At 43.3% G+C, this 22990-nt stretch overlaps 1 protein-coding gene across 3 annotated transcripts in view; it reads right to left on the reverse strand.

Annotated features, from left to right (window-relative positions):
- STXBP5L (syntaxin binding protein 5L) overlaps positions 1–22990 on the reverse strand; it is a 91333-nt gene that overhangs the window by 18884 nt on the left and 49459 nt on the right. For all 3 annotated transcript variants that reach the window (XR_014174405.1, XM_081941662.1, XM_081941663.1), the window contains exons 18-19: positions 20807–20958; positions 14280–14348 (exon numbers count right to left, since the gene is read on the reverse strand). Coding sequence is in view for 2 of the 3 variants with exons in the window: in XM_081941662.1 (XP_081797788.1) it covers positions 14280–14348; positions 20807–20958 (221 nt within the window). In the remaining variant the exon portion in view is untranslated. The remainder of the gene's footprint in view (positions 1–14279; positions 14349–20806; positions 20959–22990) is intronic.

Here is a 22990-nt window from a genome sequence, read left to right on the forward strand (position 1 = left end):
AGTGAATAAAAACTTCAGACTTCCTGAGGTGATATCACAGCGGAGCAGGCGAGGGAATGGTGGCTCCACTAGCTTCGCTTGAGTTTCTGTGATGAAGATCCTGTAAAAGGACGAAGTTGAACCCTGAGGGATCAACAGGAGAGAGGGAAAGCTTGGGTGACGGTGAGGAGACAAGCAACCTCCCTACCGGACGAGAGAAACTCCTTGGAATCATCAGAGAAGAAATCGGCGTCTGTTCTGACCCCCCTTCCTCCGTTGCCCACACAGAATACACTCCGGAACAGTACAAGGGAACAAAGTTTATTGCACAAACAAACAGAAGGTTCCGTGGCAGCAAGCCACCAAGACAAAACTCACAAGAACAGAACACAAAAGCAGCTATCCAGCTTGCTAGAATTCCAGACTAGAACTTCTGGCAAAAGTCTTCTGTTGACTGCTGCAAAGGGCGTATGCACAGTCAACCCTTTTTATAACCTGGAGAGGAGCCTCCTGATCAGAAGCTGAGAGCTCTTATCGCCGATAATTACACCCACGCTCCTTGCGTTTATGGGCGCGGCGGTAACGAGCGTCCAGAAACTCCCTGCTGAGTTCTGACTCACTGTCTCGTGACTCCTCCCCGCTGCTCCAAGGCATGGCATCGGGAGCCCCCCTCCTCTGGCTCTCACCGCTGCTCCATGCCTCAGGCGCCTCCTGGTGGCCGACCAGACTCTCGGATCCCTGCTCAGCGTCCGAAGCCTGTCCAGGGTCCCCCATCTCCTCTGGAGCTGACTCGTAGGGACCCTCACTCTCGGAGTCTGGTGGCAGCAGCAACGGCACCTGCTGGGCCACAACAGGCGTCCATGGCCAATTTTGAGTTGTGACAGCCGCAAATGAGGGAGAGAATATAACCGCACAACAGTATCGGTGATAACATCTAAAAACAACTAAAATGGTATAAACTTTATTAAAAACGCTTTGAGCTAGAACTTCAAAGCTTTGAATCGAGCTGCAAACAGCTCAAGATAGGCGGCGATAAGGAGAGAAAAGCACGCGATTTCCTGTAGCAGTAGAATGGCAGTAGAACAGCTCAGAACAGCTTGAGAACAGAATAAAAGGGTGGAAGAGAGGATCATTGGAGTGATTTGGACAGTAAATAGAAATTGGAGCCAGATGAGACAGTGACAACAGTGAAGACAGTGAGAGAAGCATATTTGTACTATTTGAGTTAAAGTAAGACATAGAAAAAGCAAAGATCGGCTGCCGACGTGGCCACGCTCCTGGTGGAGTAAGCCATAATTCCAGCTGGCACCGTAAGGCTGCGAGCCTCGTAGGCTCAAATAATAGCCGACCTGATCAATCTACCAATGGTAGCTGAGGATACCCTAGCCCCAAGGGTGGAAGGCTGGAAGGAGACAAACAATGCCTCCGACCTCTGGAGGGGAAAGGTACGTTTAAGGTAGATACGCAACGCCCTCCTCACATATAGTCGATGCCAGGAGTGTTCCCTCTCCCTGGATGGTGCCAGACAGAAATCTGGCAGGACTATCTCTTGTGCCCTATGGAACGGGGAATTGACCTTGGGTAAGAATGAAGGGTCCAGTCTGAGGACCACCCTGTTCTCATGGAATGTTCAAGATCCTCCCTGGAGGACAGTGCATTGATCTCAGAAATACGCCTGGCGGACGTGATGGCCACCAAGAACACTACCTTCAGGGTGAGGAACTGCAGGCTCACAGTCCTTAATGGCTTGAAGGGAGCCCCCGTCAGTGCCTGCAGGACCGATGGAAGATCCCAAGTGGGGAAACGATGGATCACAGGGGGCCTAATTTGGCCACACCCCGGAGAAACCTTTTAATAATCGGATCCTGTGCTAGGGAACGGGAACCCAACCCCCAAGAACTGTTGCCAATGCTGCAACCTGCCTCTTGAGGGTGTTATGGGAAAGCCCCTTGTCCAGCCCGTCCTGCAGGAACTCTAGCACCTGAGGTATCGAGACTTGCACTGGATCTACCTGTGGGAAATGGCACCAGGACACAAAAGCAGTCCAAGTGGCATCGTAGATGCGGGTAGTGGATTTCCTTCTAAAGGCCTCGATGGTGGTAATGACTCTGGCCGAAAACTGGGCCGCCCTCAACTGTTCCCTCTCAAGTGCCAAACGGTCAACTGGAGCCACTGGCTTGGCGATACCCCTAGGTCAGTGAATAGTGCTGTGCCTGGCTGGAAAGTGGGTTTGCCGGGTGGCTACCAGTGAGCGTGGTCACTTCATGGCTGCTGTGTTGCGCTGCTGCCACAGTGCAACACAGCCGTTCAACCCTGAGGCTGTGCCGGGCTCTTCGGGAGCCCACTCGCAAAAGAGCAGCTGCCAGGCATCCGCAAAACAATAAGCCCTCCCCTGATAATATGGCCCAAGCCGTATTTTGTGGGTCAAACATGGTAGAATATTATGAAGAGAACCCGGGGAAACAGGCAGCATTGGTCTTTTTAAACGCTCAAAAGGCATTTGACAATCTAAATTGGCAGTTCATTATTATACAGTTAAAAAAGATTAAATTTGGAGATAATTTTATAAAGATGATAGAAACAATATATTTGGCTCAGACAGCAAAAGTAATAATAAATGGGGACACCACAGAAGAATTTAAAATCTGGAAAGGAGTGAGACAAGGATGTCCACTTTCACCCTTATTATTTATATTAACACTGGAGGTTCTATTAATAGAAATTAGAAATAATCAGGAAATAAAGGGACCAAAAATAAAAAAAGGAGGAATATAAAACACAGGCATTTGCAGACGATATGGTATTCATACTAGAGAAGCCACTAGAAACAGGAACTAAATTAATCCAAAAAATAGAAGAATTTGGCAATGTAGTGGGACTTAAAATTAATAAGAATTAAACAAAGATTATTACGAAAAGTCTTACCAAAAAACAAGAGCAAGAACTAGAGGAAATTATGGGAATGCAGATAGTAAAAAAGATAAAATATTTAGGAATTTGGTTGACAGGGAAATGTTCAACAATTAAGAAAGATAATTATGAGAAAATAATCCAGAAAATTAAAAAAGATTTGGAGAATTGGAGGAAACTGCAAATATCATTAATGGGAAGAATTGCTATAGTCAAAATGAATGTCCTACCCAAAATTGTGTTCCTATTTCAAGTGATACCAATCAGCCTAGGGAATTTTTTTTCACAGATTTAAATTAACAGCACAACTCATTTCGCTAGGGAAAAAACCATGAATTAAATTAAAACTCCTACAGGACAGTAGAGAAAAAGGAAGTTTTGGACTCCCGGATTGGGAGCTTTACTATCAAGCAGCAGCTCTCACCTGGATAAGGAATTGATTAATCTTAAAAATAGGAGAATACTAACATTAGAAGGATATAATTTAGAATTGGGTTGGCACGCTTTTATTTGGGATGGAAAGACAAAACAAGAGTTAGATAAAATTCTACAGGGAACCAAAATAATAATAATAAAAAAATATATCATTATTTATGAAGATTCCAAATGGAAGAAGAAACTGTGAAAGAAATGATGGGTGGTCCCATGGGCGACAAATTTTGGGTACACTATAGAATTGGCAGATTGGGAAAAAATTTGGGAAACAAATTATAAATTAATGATGGCAATGGCATACAGAGAGAACATATATAAGATGTTCTACAGATGGCAAGAATTGCGAAAATGTTCCCAGAGTGTTCATTTCTGTGTTGGAAGTGCAATCAACAACGTGGAACGTACTATCATGCGTGGTGGACATGCACATCTGCAAAAAAATATTGGGGGAAAAAAAACTGTCTGGAAAAGATCACCACACATCAAATTGAGTTAAAACTAGAATTATTTCTGCTAGAAATTATAAAGGGAAATTAACAGAAAAGTATTAGAAATCTAATATTACGTATAACCAATACAGCGAGAATTTTATTTGCGCAAAATTGGAAAAATAAATACATACCAACAGAAGAAAATATAATTTAAAAAATATTGGAATGTGCTGAGATGGGATAGGCTTACGAAAAAATTAAAAGGCAAAGAAGAATCTGAATATTACTTAGTATGGGACTTATGGTATAAATGGCTAGAGGAAAGAGAAAAGCAGAAAAGCAAAGAAGAAAAGAAGAAAGGTCAACAAATCAAAAAATAATTACAAAACAGGAAAATGAATTAAAGATAGAAATATAAAATGGACTGTAGCAAATAAACAATAAGAAATGGATATAAGATGATTTAAAGGTATATAAAGGTTATTATATATAGAATGGAGAGAAAAGATATATGAAATATTTTATATATCAAATATTTTATTTTGATTTTGGTGAATGTAGCTTCAACTCTGCATATGATGTCTTCAGTGGGGATGCGTTTAGGGGCGACTGCAAAGTTGAATCCTCTGGAAAGGACATTGGTTTCAGTTATGGTGAGGGTTCTGTCTGATACGTTGTGTACTGTTTGTTTCATGAATTGTTGTGGGGGGGGGGTTGGGCTTCTGTTGTTTTTCTAGTCTGTGGAGTTTGTTGGTGTGTTTGTTTGTCTGGTAGGAGGTTTCTTTTCGGCTCTCCAGAGGGCTAGTTGTTTGGATTTGTCCCAGAGTGCTGGGTGGATTTTGTTGCTGAGTTTGAGGTGAAGAGTAAGTAGGTCTCAGTTGGTTTGGTCTAGTAGGAATCTTTTCCTGTGGAGTTCATTTCTGATTAGGACTAATTCAGTTCTTTTCAGGATCCTTTCAGTGGCTGAGGTTTTAGAATGGAATTTTAGTTTGAAGCATGTGGGGATCGGGCTTTTGTCTCGGCAGTTGCGTAGGAATGTGAGGTCACATAAGATGGTGGCTCTTCGGACTTCAAGTTTCTCATAGGATCTGGTGAGCAGGAAAGTTTCCTCCCCGTAGAGGTAAGATATTTGTTTCCGTAGATTTTCACGGGTGTACGTATGCTGGTGTTGTTGTATTCAGGTCTTTTCCTGTGCAGTCGCCCCTAAGCGCATCCCCACTGAAGACATCATATGCGGAGTTGAAGCTACACTCACCAAAATCAACCCAGATGAAGCCAATAAAATCAGACTTGCAGTCAGCAATGTCCTTTGCTCTAGTAATCCACCCAGAAGCAACTTACAGCAAGAAGAAGAAATAGCACTCACCAAACTGAGGAAAGACAACAACATAATCATTCTCCAAGCAGACAAAGGTAATGCCACAGTGGTGATGAACACATCTGATTACCAAGCCAAACTATCCAACCTACTCCAAGACCCCGCTTACAAACCTCTAAACCAGTGGTTCCCAAACTTTTTCAGTCCACCGCCCCCTTGGTGCTACAAACTGATTCTCAGTGTCCCCCACCCAATGGTGGAATTCAATTTTTTTTACAACTGGTTCTGTGGGCGTGGCTTGATGGGCGTGGCTGGGGGTCATGTGACTGGGCGGTTTGCACAATGGAAGATAGTAACAGTAAAATTCAAAACTGTAACAACTAATTGCACATTTATTCAAAATCCAATTTAAAAACCTTTGTAGTTAATGTTAATTCAACAAAATTGTTGAACATGATCCAGTGAAAGCAGGTTTTCAAAGTCTGATAGTCATTTATCTTAGTACCTTAGTAACTAGTAACATAGTAAAATTTAGTAACTACTTCACTGTTCAGTAAATTCTTAATGTGATGGATGGGCTTGATAAAGTGATACCAGTTTCCCAATGTCTGGTTTTAAGTCACTTAGCAGGAGTCTTAAATCACCACGTTCAGTAATCAGGAGTCAATTTCTTTGCTTGGAGAGAAGTTGGATGACCACATTGAAGCCATGTTCCACCAAATATGATGTTGGAAATGCAACAAGGAGCTTCTTAACCACTGTCCATAGTGCAGGATAGCGATCAGAAATTTCTTTCTGTAACCAAAACTCTTGGTACGATTTCTTGAACTTTGGCTTCAGCTCAATGTCACCAACATTTGCTTGAATTATTTGATGAGATTATTGCATGGTACCTAGGGATTCCCAATATGGAAAGTGAGAATGGGAACATTTTAACAGATCTATATGTTCTTGGGTCATAATTTTCACTAAAGAACCAAGGGGATGGAAAGGGAAATATAGACAATGGAGTCCAATCCCCTTCCTCAACAGTTTGGAAGCAAAGAATAACTCTAGCAAAATGTAGCCTTTTACCTCTTTGGGGAATCATTTTCTTTTTTAAATTATTATTATTATTATTATTATTATTATTATTATTATTATTATTATTATTATTATTATTATTATTATTATTATTATTATTATTATTATTATTATTATTATTATTATACGATTGTATCACAGCGGCCAGTTGATTCGCCGGATTTGGCATTGATTACTAGTCGGGCCCCACCCAGGGGCCTAGGACGTCGTAACGTATTTTCGTAATATACGTGCAGATCCAAGCAGTGCAGCTTTTTGCATTTGACTGATGGTGATTTTGTCAAGTTTTAACTGTTTTAAATGTAATTCCAGTGCTTTTGGAATAGCACCCAGTGTGCCGATTACCACTGGAATTACCACTGCTGGTTTGTGCCATAATCGTTGGATTTCAATTTTTAAGTCCTGGTATTTCGCGACTTTTTCATGTTCCTTCTCCTCAACTCTGCTATCACCTGGTATTGCGATGTCTATGATTGTAACCTTCTTTTTCTCAACCAGTGTGATGTCTGGTGTGTTATGCGCTAGTACTTTGTCTGTTTGTATACGAAAATCCCACAGGATCTTGACCATCTGATTTTCGGTGACTTTTTCAGGCTTATGTTCCCACCAGTTTGTTGTTGTTTTAATATTATAATTTTTGCACAAATTCCAGTGGATCATTTGTGCTACTGAATTGTGCCGCAATTTATAATCAGTCTGCGCGATTTTTTTACAGCAGCTGAGTATGTGGTCAACAGTTTCATCAACTTCTTTGCAGAGTCTGCATTTGGCATCATCAGAGGATTTTTCGATTTTGGCCTTAATGGCATTTGTTCGGATAGCTTGTTCTTGCGCAGCCAGGATTAGTGACTCTGTTTCTTTCTTTAATGTACCTGTTGTTAACCATAACCAAGTTTTTTCACTGTCCACTTTATCTTTTATTTTTTCCAGAAATTGACCATGTAAGGCTTTGTTCTGCCAACTCTCCATTCTTGATTTTATCACATCTTTTCTGTATTCTTGTTTCGTCTGTTGGGCCTTCAGTAGATTTTTGTTCTTTACTTCGATTAATAGATGTTCTTGACTTTCTTTTAAATAATCAGCTAGTGCATGTTTTTCTTCTTCAACTATTTGCTTCACTTGTAATAATCCTCTGCCACCTGATTTTCGGGGCAGGTATAGTCTATCAGTGTCACCACGTGGATGTAAACTGTAGTGCATTGTCATTAGTTTCCTTGTTTTTCGGTCCAAAATGTCCAAATCAGCTTGTGTCCAGTTAACTATACCAGCTGTGTATCTTATAACTGGTATTGCCCAGGTATTTATGGCCTTGATTGTATTTCCACCATTTAATTTAGATTTCAAAATTTTCCTAACTCTGTTGGTGTACTCTCTCCTGACAATATTTTTTACTTGTCCATGTTTGATGTTATCCAACTGCAAAATGCCTAAGTATTTGTAGGCTTCATTTTCGTTGCATTTAATTAGTTGGCCATTGGGCATTTCAATTCCCTCACATGTAGTGATTTTGCCCCTTTTTATGGATACAGTGGCACATTTTTCCATGCCAAACTGCATTGAAATATCGGTGCTGAATACTCGGACAGTGTTTGTCAGTGATTGGATTTCTATTTCTGACTTTCCATAGAGTTTCAAATCATCCATATATAATAAATGTGAAATTTTTTCAGCTTCTTTGGCTGTTTGGTAGCCTAATTTCATTTTTTTTAAGATTACTGATAGTGGGATCATCGCAATGATGAAGAGAAGAGGTGAAAGTGAATCACCCTGGAAAATTCCTCGCTTGATATTAACCATTCCATAGTTCTCATTCCCTACTGCCAACTCAGTTCTCCATTGTTTCATCGCCTTTTCAGTGAAGGATGTAATATTTTTACTAATGCCAGTTGTTTCTAAGCATTTTATGATCCAATTATTATTATTATTATTATTATTATTATTATTATTATTATTATTATTATTATTATTATTATTATTATTATTATTATTTTAAATTTTTCCCAATACAACTCATGCAAAGGGTCACCCACAACTATATTACATTTTCCACACTCATATTTGTGATTCCTTATAACTTCTTTAAGCTAAACATTTTTAGTACAAATCAACGCATTGACATATATATCACTAATGCAGTTTCCTATCTCTTCCATTGACTTCCATTTGTCTTATGTATTGAATACAAGTATATCAAGTATAGGTTAAACATGAATTGAAAAACATCTAATTCAAATGTATAAACTGTGAATTTATCATCTAATCACAGGCAAACATTGCACTTATGCCTAAGTCCTCTACCCACGCACATTATAAGACAGATAAAACTATCTTAGCTGGCTGTTGTAAATATTACTCTGCTAATTCAACAAGAAATGCTACTGCATGAATCCTTAAGGGATTTTAGCAATTTTCTTCCCAAGTTAATTCAAAATGTATATCCAAATGTTCCTCTATTTTTTCCCAAAGCACTAGGGAGGATTATATTCAAAACCAGACACTTTTGCTGTGTGTGTGTGTGTGTGTGTGTGTTTGCTTCTGGTCTCCAGAAAGAATTTCATCTGTTTTTCAAATTTTGGTCCCATTCGCATCTCCCTTAGGATTCAGCAGCCTTGCAAGGATCCCTGGCTTGCTTATGTCGCTATAAGCAAGCCAGGGATCCTTGCAAGGCTGCTGAATCCTAAGGGAGATGCGAATGGGACCAAAATGCAGGGCTGCATGGGTGCGGGGGTGGGGACGGCGGCAGGAGCTTACCTCCAAGGTGCTGGCCGTACCGGGCAAACTACCACCCATCGCCCCGGGGAGGGGAGGTCTGGCTGCCAGCAAAGAGCTTCTGCCAAGGCACCCCATGCAGGTAAAATAGCAAGTGAGCGAAGGAGGTTCAGGCAGGGCACTGAGGCCCTTTCGCCTCCCTTCACTCCCACTTTGTCTTGATGAGGTCGCTGCAACTGCCGGGCGCAGATGGATGGAGGTAGTCAGAGCGGCCCCAGGCGAGCAATGGAGGATCAGGCAGCTCGCTCGTTCGCCCGCCCACCCGGGCTGCCCTGCTGCTCTGGCTACCTCCGTCCGTCCGCGCCCAGAAGCTGCGGCGACCTCATCAAGACAAAGTGGAAGCGAAGGAAGGCGAAGGGGCCTCCCTTTGATCGCTCGCTCCCCCGCCCATCTGCACTATGCTAGCCCTGCCCACCGCCAACTGATTGGCTGGCTCACCAATCGCCCCGCCCGCCTCTAAGAGCCCTATCTATAGAAAGCCAAGCAGAAAAAAAGGTAATTGGGTTTAGATAGGGCTCTTAGAGGCGGGCAGGGTGATTGGTGAGCCAGCCAATCAGTGAGCGGTAGGCAGGGCTAGCATAGTGCGGTCTGGCAGGGGGAGCGAGCGATCGAGCAGCTTCCAGATGAGTGGGTGTGAGTGAGCACACTAGTTCTAAATGGCTCGCTAGAGGAGGCCACCTCCAGCACTCCTCTGCCGCCTCTCTTGCCTCTTAGCGCCCCCCCTGCTGCCCCCTTGCCTCTTAGCGCCCCCCTAAGCCATCTCACTGCCCCTCAGGGGGCGGTGCCACCCACTTTGGGAACCACTGCTCTAAACACAGTCCCCACCACCTACCTGGAAAAAACCACCAAATCCAAAATAAAAGCCTCTCCCAGCAGTGAAGAGATCCAGCAAAGAATCATCCCCAGAGAGAATCTTCCAGATGCCCCAAACTCTATGGCTTCCCCAAGATACACAAAGAAGGAACACCACTCAGACCCATAGTCAGCTCCAAAGGCTCACCTTTACAGAATTCCTCACCAAACAACTCCAACCCTACACAGAATCCATCACCTCACATGTACAAAACTCACTCCACTTCATAGAAACAATAAAGAAACAAAACCTACAACCCAGCGACCTACTCATGAGTTTCGATGTCATATCCCTCGTCACCCAAGTGCCTATAAAAGAAGCCTTGACAGCTATCCAGAACAAACAGAACCCTCCTAAACACATCCTGGACCTGACCAACCACTGCCTAACCAACACATACTTCATCCATAATGGACAAAGATACAAACAGATAGAAGGAGCACCCATGGGATCACCCCTCTCACCCGTCATCACAAACTTATACATGGAACATTTTGAAACTAACGCCTTAGATAAATCTGAACACAGACCCAAACTCTGGCTTAGATATGTTGATGACACTTTCGTGATTTGACCACATGGGAAAGAAAAACTGGACAACTTCCTCACATATCTCAACAGCCTACACCCCAAAATACAATTCACCATGGAAATAGAAGCAAACAAACAACTTCCCTTTCTAGATATCCTAATCTACAAAAAACCCAATGGCTCCCTAGGACACACCATCTACCGAAAAAAAAAAAAACACCAACCGCTACTTAAACGCACAATCCCATCACCACCCTGCATAGATCAACTCTGTAGCCAAGATCCTCATCTCCAAAACCAAACGCCTAGCTGACAAAGACCACCTGAAAACTGAATTACACACTCTCACAAATGTATTAACCTCCAACAGATTCCAAAGAAAAACAATTACCAAACCAATCCAAAGGGAGACTCCCCCCCCAAAAACTGAGACACAGAACAGGACATCGGCATCGCCCTCTTCCCTTACATCAAAGGCACCACAGATAAAATCAGCAAAATTCTCCACAAAGACAATATCAAGACAGCCTTCAACACTGACCAAAAATAGCCAACATCTTAAGAAACCCCAAAGACAAAATCCAGCTAGAAAACCAAGGAGTATACGAAATACCATGCAAAATCTGCCCTGTAACATACATAGGACAAACGAACAGGAGAATAAATGCAAGCATCGCAGAACACAAGAATGCAGTAAGAAAAAAAAGAAAAAAACTTCCTCCCTTTTCCAGCACCTTAAAGCTACAGGACATGAAATTAATTTTGAAGGAACCAGGTTAATCTCCAAAACTGAGCACTTCAACAAAAGAATAATTATGGATGCTATCGAAATAGAGAAACATCCCCACAACATGAATAAACATGATGATACCTCCCGCCTACCAGACATCTGGAAACCAGCCCTAGTCAACAAATGAACCCCACCCACCACCCAGGCCGTTACAACACGAAACAACAATGGACACACAGACAGCACCAATCTACCAATCATGATACAACCACAACCAATCATTCCACTTACTGAAACAAAGCCAGCACTCCACACACCCCCATCAAGATTTATAGAAAGACGGCAGCTCCGACTACGCTTTAAGCCCAAAACCCAGCCTGAAGATGGCGAGTGAGACCTCGCCGAAACATTGCTAAAACAATCTCAATCTTACATGGAAAAAGACCCGAATACAACAAGACCAGCATATATATGTGTGTGTTTGTGTGTGTGTGTTGTATTTGTGCTGATAAATAAATAAAGGGAAACTAGTATAGATCTATTTCAAGCTATTTAGCTCTCATCAGCTAGCCATACCCTTACTGGGATTCGAACCTGGGCTGTATTACATATTAGGCAGATGTATTAGCCACTAAGCCACAGGCTCTCCTCCTTATCAGCTGAGCCAGGGAAATAGGTATGTATTTGTGTTACAACCACTGGTATGCCCAAATATGGGAGGGAACTCACTACTCCCCCTTTCTGTCTATCTAAGGGTATGGCTAGCTGATGAGAGCTAAATAGCTTGAAATAGATCTATACTAGTCTCCCTTTATTTATTTATCAGCACAAATACAACACAAATATAAAAAGGCAACATTAAAAATATGGTTTTCTGCCTGGATGGTCTCCTGCAGTGAGCCGATAGACAGAAAGGGGGAGTAGTGAGTTCTCTCCCATATTTGGGCATACCAGGGGTTGTAACACAAATGCATGCATGCATACATACATACATACATACATACATACATACATACATACATACATACATACATATATATATGTATATATATATATATTCGTAGATTTTCACAGGTATAGGTATGCAGGTCTTAGTGTATTTGGGTCTTTTCCCATATAAGATTGACAGTATCTTGGCGACGTTTCGATGAGGTCACACTCGTCATCTTTAGGCTGATGCCTTTGGCTTCATGTTTGTGTGAGCAAAGCGTGATCGGAGCTGCTGTTTTTCTATAAATATTTATAGAATATTTATATTTATATTTATAGAATATTTATAGAAAAACGGAAGCTCCGATCACGCTTTGCTTGCACAAACATGAAGCCAAAGGCATCAGCCTGAAGATGACGAGTGTGACCTTGTCGAAACGTCGCCAAGATACTGTCAATCTTACATGAGAAAAGACCCAAATACGCCAAGACCTGCGTGTGTGTGTGTGTGTGTGTGTGTGTGTGTGTGTGTATTTGTGTTACAACCCCTGGTATGCCCAAATATGGGAGGGAGTTCAATTCCCAGTAAGGGTTTGGCTAGCTGATGAGAGCTAAATAGCTTGAAATAGATCTATACCTTTATTTATTTATCAGCAGAAATACAACACACACACACACACACACACACATATTTGCAGATTTTCACGGGTGCCTTTTGACTCACTACATTATTCTTTATGGGAAAAAATTGTTTGGTACTCATCATTTTTGCTACTCATCACGCCTTCTGGAACCAATTAACAATTGAGTACCAAGGTACCACTGTATTATAACCCAGTGCAATGTTTTGCTGCTGGAGTTGCTTCTATTAACAATCAATAGAAGTAGAAGTGAAGGATTCTCCAATTCCCCTAACTTGTCCTCAAAATGTAAGACCAGACTAGAAAACCCCAGGGTTGCAATGGGTGGTGGTGGTGAGAGAAAAATAAGTTTAATTATGCAAATAGGTATCTGTTTACATTTATATATGGAAACCATGAAATATATCCAACATTTTAAAGGCACAATGCCTTTATTTCTAATTTCCAATAATTCTTACCCAAAATACCAAATCATATTGGTTTTAACTATTTATTTTCATGATGCCCCTAAAGAAACCTTTGAAGATTGACCCAACTGTGTACACTTCTCATTTTAAACTGGGTAGACTGGCATTTGAAGCTAGTCCACTCAATACAACATGTTGCACTGGAAATCTCCTCTTATTGCAAACTACATGGGCATAATAAGGCCTGGCTACAGTCAGCCCTGTGGAAGGCAGAAAAAATTAAAACTGTTCTCCATTTCACAGTCCCTGCTCCAGCATGACTCCTCACATCAACTGTTTGTTTGAAAAAGAGAGATAAATTACTCTTTAAAGCAGAGTTTTGGGAATAACATTTAGGCAAAGAAAAACTTAATTTTGTCTATTCTTGCAATTCCCAGTAATTATGCCTTTCTACCTTTATAAATGGCTCCAGGAAGATAAAAGTAAGATTAATTTTAATAAAAAGCTAATACAAATGTCTTGGCACAAAGAATAGATTGCCCTGCTTAGATATTTGCGTGTCTAGCAATAGCAATAGCACTTAGACTTATATACCGCTTTACAGTGCTTTACAGCCCTCTCTAAGCAGTTTACAGAGTCAGCCTATTGCCCCCAACAATCTGGGTCTACACTTTACACACCTCGGAAGGATGGAAGGCTGAGTCAACCTTGAGCCTGGTGAGATTCGAACTGCCAAATTGCAGGCAGCCGGCAGTCAGCAGAAGTAGCCTGCAGTACTGCACTCTAACCACTGCGCCACCACAGTTCAGTCTAAGAAAACTTTCAGAAAATAGAGGTCAGAAGTTGACTTCCCACCCTTCCTATGCCCTGTGCTTTACATCTCTTTTGCCCTTGTCTCATGGTATGCGTGTGACTGGCATCACATGTGTTTCCCTTATGAATGATTTGCCTTATTAAATCAGCTTTCGTGGGCTCTCTTTCACGTCTCCCTCAGGAACTAATATAATCCAATTCCCAAAAGGTTAGAGCTGATGATTTAGTTCTGTTGGTAGAAGAGGGAATGGGTTTGAAACACTTTGAGAGACATGGTGGTAAACAAATCTGCAAGTTTTATACACGAGTCCAAAATGAAAACTATTTCTAAGGAACTATTTGTAATTCAGCATGTTCTGACTAGATTTCATTTTTCTAAGGCAGCAAGTTCAAATTGAAATTCTGAGATGCTTAAATCTAAAGCCAACTAGGCCCCAAATAATAATTACCTGAAGCTGTGGGGGACCTGCACCGCTCCAGCTCCATTGGAAGTGGACCATCCGGTACCTCTGTGACACCTATTATAACATTAAATTAGAATATATTAATAATTATTGCAATCAACATTATATAAGCAGACTTTTCCTCAAGAGAACTCTTTTTGTTCTTTTCCATTCCGTTCTGTGGTGAATAAATTTAACAGATACCTGTACATGGCCAAGATGTCAAGTAACAAAGAACCAGAATATAATTTTACATCCAGGAATGACTTATGTTGAATCATTGAGCTTTGACTGAGGAAAGTGGGAATGGGAGCAGCTCTTCCTTACTGAGGAGAAAAGACTGTAACCATTCACAGAATTCTGCAGATCTATCGTTAGGAAATCAATGGGCTTGGAGATTGTTTGCTATTGATAGTGAGAAACCTCTGCTTGATTACTTAGATTAGAACAAGCTAGGCAGTCTCCCAAGGTCTTGTCTTCCATACGGGGCCACTGAGAAGAACAATGGATAGGTTTGGAGGAAGATATCACCAATAAGTAGATACCACTTAGGTAGAGTTCTCTTTTTCTGTAAGCTCAGGATTTGCTGTGTCCATGATCTATGCTACACTCTAAACCTTAAAAAACTGGATGTAAGCTGAACCTCAATTCAGATTCCAGGGGCTGAACAAGATGTGCCTCTTCTAAATGGAGTTTCTCAGGGCAATCCTATAACATTGATAGGAAGAAGGGCTTTTTATCGCTTCAGCTTTGTCGTGTTCATCTTTATCTGGAGGAGAGAGATCTGTTTCAATAGCTCATGGATCAGTAACCTCAAGAATAAATTATCGCAGTACGCTTTTCATGGGATGTCTCTTGCAGACAGTCCAGACACTGCAGCTAGACTAGGATGTGGCATCATGACGGCGAAGGATAAAGAATGCCTATCTAAAGTTTCACATTGTTCTCCAGCTGAAACACTTTCAAGGGCTGCTAGATGTCTCCCGGCCCCAGTTCAAGATGAGGTTAAATTCTGACACTGCATGGACCCCATAAGAACACCGACTCCTCTGCAATCCTCCCTGTACTTCAAGGGCATTATTAAGGCAGTTTTTGCCACACATATGTTTGCACATTTATTTGCAAAGATGGAATGTTTCAAGGATTTCTGGAACGTTCTGCTCATCTTCCATTTCAGAGATGTTCCAATGGTTTTCCAGAAGTAAATTCTCCATGATGGTGTTCAAATATATTCCAGATTAGTATAACATAAAATAGAACCATTAATAGTTCATACACTAAGCCTGCCCTAGTTCATTAGGCAAATAGAAGTGATAAAAACTCCTCGTTCTTGGGTGAAAAAAAGCTTAGGAAATTTGATGGAATGTTTTACTCAGAGAAAGTGGGAGGGGCCAATTTCAAGCCATTACAAAAAATATATCTAAGTCCTAGAAAATTATAAAGTGTGAGAAAGAAACGCAACACAGCTGCACCTTGATGATATTAAGTACTAGCTGGATACCTGTGCTTCGCAATGAAACTATGTGATTGGGCAATGCAGGAGAAATCCGATTCACTTCGGTTCAATCCATTGGCTCAGTGGTGGTTGGTGATTGAAACGCATAAGGGAATATCACTCCTGCCACCTTGATTCCTGAAGCAGTTCTATAGGTGGAAGGCGTAGACATTATTGTGAAGTACCAACATTTATTACTGTAAGGAGCCCCAGACTGCTCCTGAATGAAGGAGTGGAACGTCTGCCAGTTTGAACTGAGGTAATAGAATGTGAAGCAACTGGTACAGAGTTCTTTTCAGGTGGGGAGGGGGAGTAGAACTCCTTACCATCAGAATGTGTTAATTACTGTATAAGAAATACTAATAATCTGATGGTCGTTTTAAAAAAATCCTTTCTTAGGAAGCACTTAGAAGCCAAGAGGAACATACGTGCCAAATTTCAAGCTTGTAGGCTTTACGATTCTGGAGATTTTGTGATAATGTGTGAATGGTAGGTAGGTAGGTAGGTAGGTAGGTAGGTAGGTAGGTAGATAGATAGATAGATAGATAGATAGATAGATAGATAGATAGATAGATAGATAGATAGATAGATAGATAAGGTGATGTAGAGAAGGTATTTGACAGATTTCCAATATTCTGTTACAATATCCTAATATTCTGGGTGACTGGTTTCCTAATCTCACCTACCTCAAAGGGTTGACAAGAGAACCAATTTAAGAACAGCAGGATAAGAGTGTACAATGGGCTTCTTCCTCCAGCTAATGATGCCTCTGCTTCCCTTCTTTCTATGTTTCAGTCCTATTTTAGAACATATAGCAAATGCAATGGAGGAAGCGGAGACTTAGGGGGTTTTTAGTTAGTTGTTTTTTAAAAATTTGTAGGGGTGGGGGCTCAGGGGTTGTGGGGTGGGTGGGTCAGATCAGGAGCGATGTGAGAGCCGGGCCTCCAGGTGTGGTCGCGAGCAGAAGGAGCGGAAGGGAGGAGGAGGGGGAGGATATCATTCCTATACAGGGCTCTTTAATTCCAACGGTCGCAGGGAGGGGCAGATACGAGGACAGATTAAGAACTTACAGTCGGTTGGGAGACCGTGGTTGCTGGTTACACCCGGTCGCTTGTACCAACCCCCGCGTTCTAGGTGGTCAAGAGTTACAGACCCAAGGCCTGAGGCTGTTGTTATGCAATGCGAGGTCCGTTGTTAACAAGGCCCCCCTCATTCACGATCTAATTTTAGAGGGGGAGCCGGACCTCGCGGGAATAACGGAGACCTGGTTGGGCCACGAGGGAGGTCTTCCCCTCGTGGAAATGTGCCCACCAGGCTACCGAGCATTTCACCAGCCCCGGGCCCAGGGAAGGGGCGGTGGGGTGGCAGTAATTATTCGGGAGGACTTAGAGCCGAGGGAGTCTACTGTGCCACAGACGTCCGGATGTGAATCCCTTGTTGTGAAATGGGGCCCTGGGAGACAGTTGGGCCTGCTGATAGTATACCTGGCTCCTCGCTATACATCAGCGGCCCTGCCCGAACTCCTCGAGCTGATCGCATCGGTGACGGTTGAGACCCCCAAACTTTTAGTGATGGGGGATTTTAACCTGCCATCGATGGGAGAAGCATCAGAGGGGGTTCGGGAGTTCATGGCTTCCATGACAGCCATGGACCTGACTCAAATGATTCAGGGCCCGACACATGAGGGAGGACACACTCTGGACCTTGTTTTTGTCTCTGGCCAGTGGCTGAGTGATCTGGGAGGAGGGGACTTAACCATCACTCCCCTGTCATGGTCAGATCACTCACTCCTTCGTCTTGACTTCCCTGGTGCTACCTCCCGCTGCGGGGAGGCGGAACCGGAAAGTACCAGATGGTTCCGCCCCAGGCGCCTGATGGAACCTGATAGGTTCCAGACGGAGCTTGGGCCACCTCCTGTAACCTTGACCCGCCCCCGGGTAGAGGACCTGGTGGTCGCGTGGAATAATGCGACTACCGGGGCCTTGAACCGGGTGGCGCCTTTGCGGCCTCTCCGGCGGCAACGATCCACCCTGGCCCCTTGGTTTACCGAGGAACTAAGGGTGATGAAATGCCGCAAGAGACGTCTAGAGAGTCATTGGAGATCCTCTCGCTCCGAATTTGATCGAACACAGGCACGAGCCCATTTAAGGATGTACCTTGTGGCATTGAGAGTGGCCAAACGCCAATATTGTGCCACTCTCATTGCATCCGCGGAGAACCGCCCTGCCGCCCTGTTTCGGGTGTCCCGCTCCCTCTTGTTTCAGAGGCCGCGGGAGGCCCCTCTACAGGGCAGGGCAGAGGAATTTGGTAAATATCTGCAGGATAAAATCGCTCAAATCCGGAGGGATTGGGTCCCTGTCAGTGGTCCAATGGAGACGTCCATGGCGAGTCTTGAGGAATCGATCTGGGAGGAGTTTGACTTGGTTGCCATCGAGGATTTGGACAGAATGCGTGGACGACTGCGACCCACCACATGTTTATTGGACCCGTGCCCCTCCTGGCTTGTACTGGCATCCTGGGAGGTTACACGAGACTGGCTCCTGGGCCTAGTGAATGCTTCGTTGAGCGAGGGGTCTCTCCTGGCCGCCTTGAAAGAGGCGGTGGTTGAGACCCTTGCTCAAGAAGCCTTCCCTGGACCCTTTGGAGCTGGCCAATTATCGTCCTGTCTCCAACCTTCTCTTTTTGGCGAAGGTTGTAGAGAGTGTGGTGGCCTACCAGTTTCCACGTCATCTGGAGGAAAATGATTATCTAGACCCGCGCCAGTCCGGCTTCCGCCCTGGGCACAGCACGGAGACGGCCTTGGTCGCGTTGGTGGATGATCTCTGGAGGGCCAGAGATAGAGGTTGTTCCTCTATCCTGGTCCTATTAGACCTCTCGGCGGCTTTTGATACCATCGACCATGGTATCCTGCTGCGCCGGCTGGAGGGGTTGGGGGTCCGGGGCACCGTTTTGCGGTGGTTCGGCTCCTACCTTTCTGGCCGGACGCAGCGTGTGTTGGCAGGAGAAGAGAGGTCGACCCTACGCCCCCTTACTTGTGGGGTGCCACAGGGGTCGGTCCTCTCGCCACTCCTGTTCAACACATATATGAAGCCGCTGGGTGAGATCATCCATGGTTTCGGGGTGGGATACCACCTGTACGCTGATGATACTCAGCTGTACTTTTCCACCCCGAACCACCCCAACGAGGCCATCGAAGTGATGTCCCGGTGTGTGGAAGCCGTACGGATCTGGATGGATGACAACCGACTCAAGCTCAACCCCTCCAAGACGGAGTGGCTGTGGGTACCGGCTCCCCGGTTCAGCCAATTAACTCCATCATTGGCCATTGGGGGCATTCAACTTGCCCCCATGGAGCGGGCGCGCAATTTGGGCGTCCTCCTGGATGCCCGGCTGTCCATGGATGACCATGTGACAGCCGTGGCAAGGGGGGCGTTCCACCAGGTTCGCCTGGTGCGCCAATTGCGCCCCCTACTGGACCGGGACGCCTTACGCACAGTCACTCATGCGCTGGTGACGTCTCGCTTGGACTACTGTAACGCTCTCTACATGGGGCTTCCCTTGAAATGCACCCGGAGGCTACAGTTGGTCCAGAACGCAGCCGCGCGGGTAATTATGGGGAGTACTAGGTACTCCCATGTGACACCGTTCCTGCGCGAGCTGCACTGGCTTCCTGTGGTCTATCGGGTGCGTTTCAAGGTTTTGATAACAATCTTTAAAGCGCTCCATGGCTCAGGACCTAGTTACTTGCGGGATCGTATTCTGCCCCATACATCCCTGCGACCAATCCGCTCGCCAGAGAGGGCCTCCTCCAGGTGCCGTCCACTAGACAGTGTCGGGGGGCGGCGCCTAGGAGTAGAGCCTTCTCTGTGGCGGGCCCAGCCCTGTGGAATGACCTCCCTCCGGATATTAGGAATAACTCTGACCTCCGCTCCTTTCGTATTAAGCTTAAGACCCACCTATTCCAAGTAGCTGGCCTGGCTCAACTTTGATCTAACCATATCGCTCCTGACGGGTTTTTAATTGGGTATTTTAATTATATTTAATTATTTAGGGGTTTTTTAATCACTGTATTCTAATTGTTTTTTATTCATCAGCCGACCTCCTCCTTGTGTATGTCTCGGTATATGTCTCTGTTATATGTTTGTTTTGTCCACATATTTATTTCATATGTTTCATTGTACGCCGCCCCGAGTCCTTCGGGAGAGGGTGCGGCTAAGAAATAAATATTTATTTATTTATTTATTTATTTTAACTATGTGGCAAACAGAAATCATTTTTAAAGATTATTTAAAAAAATAATCTCTTTCTTTTGCCAAAATGAAGGAAAAATTAATAGATAGCAGCTTATCCTTATTAGCTGTTGTTTAAGAATGGCTTCCTTTAGTTCTGTAGCATTACAATCTTTTTTTTATGGACAAGTAGAATTCGTATAAGTTCTCCTACTGAGCAGGGGGTTGGACTAGATGACCTACAAGGTTCCTTCCAACTCTGTTATTCTGTATTCTGTAACTGTTCTGTGCATAGCAGTCACACCTAACATGTTTGAAAAGGCAAACAATGAGGAAGCAAAGTTTTTATTATTTCCCTAAATTTTGATAAGTCTCATGAACGTTTATCTGTATATGTTTGTGTGTTTATGAAACAATATTATGCTTATTTTGGGATTATGTGTTTTATGTGCTTCAAAATTGTAATATATCATTTGCTGATGGCTTAGGATGGAAAAACTATACGCATTTAATTTTCTGTTGTGGAATCAGAATATAAACCAAGTCTTCATTTTAATCTAGCAAGAGCTATTTTTATTTTTATTAGCAAGATAAGCAAGATTTTAAACCGTACCCAACCAAACTATCACAATCATGCAATCTTACTCTTATTAGTATTTAGCTAATCACCTGCTAGAGTCTTTCATATAGCCTTGTTCTTTATATATTTTCCTAACTAGTCAACATATATTTTCTAAACACAGACATTTCCAAAATTGCAGGGCACAACATGAAATGTTATTCAAATTAATTTTCACTGTATTTGCTACCTGCACTAAACTGCTTGCTTCTGCGAGGAGAACGAAGTTGGAGCTGATAGGGATCACTCGATCCATAGAGGTCAAAGCTTCCTATGCCCAGCAGTTTAGTCTTCTGCATGAAATCCACGACAACCAGACCACTGCAGTTTCCAAATGCAACTCTGTGAAAAGAAATGTGGTTTAAGTATTTTTGAGATATCTCTTCCAAGTACTGAAACTGGACTAGGTTTCAAACAAAGAAGCATGTGGTGGATCTGTGGGTGCTGGGACAGAGACTTTAACTTTCTTTTGGGTGGGGAAAATCTGGAAGCTTTCAAATTCGGGTTTTCCCAGATGTGCCAATATTACATCTCTAATAAAATGGAATTTTGAGGAATGCTTAGCCTCGGAATCTTCCTTTGTTGGGGGTATTACTTGGAACCTTGACACATATAAGGTAATCCTTGTTCTTAATTTTTATTTTTCTTCATTGATTGTTTTTTTATCATGCATTACTATATTTTATTGTTCTTATACTATGAGCCTCAGAGAAATTTGGAGTCAGATGGCATCTAAATCAAATGAATTAAATATAGCTCATTTTAAGAACCAGATCAGATGATAGGTCATTCACCTTTGCTTTCATGACAGACACTGAAAAGGGAGCCCTGCTTGTCAAGAAGAGCTGGCTTAAGCCGTAGGTGGGTGACTCATAGCCCACAGGTGTCATATAGTTCCTAGAATGTCATATTTAATGCTCTGAGACCAGGCCACTGACATTTGTCAGTGATATGGTCAAATTTTGGCATTAGCAGATATGGTCACCTTTTTTGTAAGTATCCTTATAAGCATGGGAATGAGAACAATTTGGCTCTGAGAGACTTCCCTCTTGCACATTTGGTTCTAACATTCCCAAAATAAACCAAAGAAGAAGTCCATGTTTCTTTGGGTTATATCTTTTCATTACTGAAGGATCTCCTACTGCTCTTCAGAAGGTGGAAGTTTAAAATGTCTTTCCAAGCAGGTTATTCGGGAAGTTACCAATCTCTGCTTGATAGGAGGTACACATACTTAAGGTTTTATGGTCCACCCTCCAGGTCTGCTTTCTGTACAACCAGAAAGAAATAAAGACAGTTGCTGGTTCATGAAGGAAAACATTGTACACTTTAAGAACACATCAGGAGCAATCATAATGCCACAGAAAAAATAAGGTATTTTGTCGTAACCAGATGGTGAAAACAGGATAATTTGGAAAAAGATAAAATATTGGATGCTCCAGCCACATCGGTCAATCTCAAATGGACTCCTTAGAATAGTGGGCAACATTTAGCATAAAGTAAGGAAAGATAATTTCTGTTTTTCAGGAACAATGAATCTCCCTGATTCCTCCACATTTATATGAGAACATATTTATCCTCTTCTGTACCATAGCTAAGAGAAGATGGAAATTACTTGGGCCTAATACAGAAATGTCACAATGATGTCTAATAGTGGCAATTCAGAGGGAGTTTGGGGAAGAAAAATCCAGCAATATGGGAACTCCATAGCACCACCCACCTCAATATTATGCCCTAGAGGTAAGCATCCCTATTCACCAATGCAACCCCAACAAAGTAGGGGCATTAAGTGTAAATTAAAGCCGGGCTGGACCACAACCAGCCTTAGATCTGTGGCACCATCTTGGCCCTGCCCCCTGGGCATGCACATAGGAGGAAGTGAGTGCGCACGGGGCTCTGCGTCAGCCCTTGCATGCTCACTGAGACAATGTATCTCCCAGCCCCATCCAGGCCGCCAGAAGCATCCCTGGCCACGAGCAATCTCGAGCTGGCCACGCCCACCCCAGCCACTCCCCCCCGAGTTCAACCACAAGCCTGATGCAGCCCTCAATGAAATTGAGTCTGACACCCCTGGCCTAGAACACTGGTCCCTAACTTTTCCAACTCTGCGGACCGGCAGCAGCAGCAGGCAGGGAGAGGGAATGGCTTCAGATGTGCGCCCGCTGCTTGCGCAAATGGAGCTTTGCACGCTTGCTCACCTGCCGCTTGGATGGCCCGGTTCCCAACGGACCCTAGCCTCATACCAGAACACTGACCAGGGATTCGGGACCTCTGGACTAGAAGACTTGTGAGGTCCTTTCCAACCTTATGATTCTATAGTCTATGAATGTCTGGAGATTCTCAGTAATCCATGTCATAGTTGTCTCAAATGTGCTTT

Source organism: Natrix helvetica (assembly GCF_964273705.1).
Source record: "Natrix helvetica genome assembly, chromosome: 2".
NCBI classification, from domain to species: domain Eukaryota; kingdom Metazoa; phylum Chordata; class Lepidosauria; order Squamata; family Natricidae; genus Natrix; species Natrix helvetica.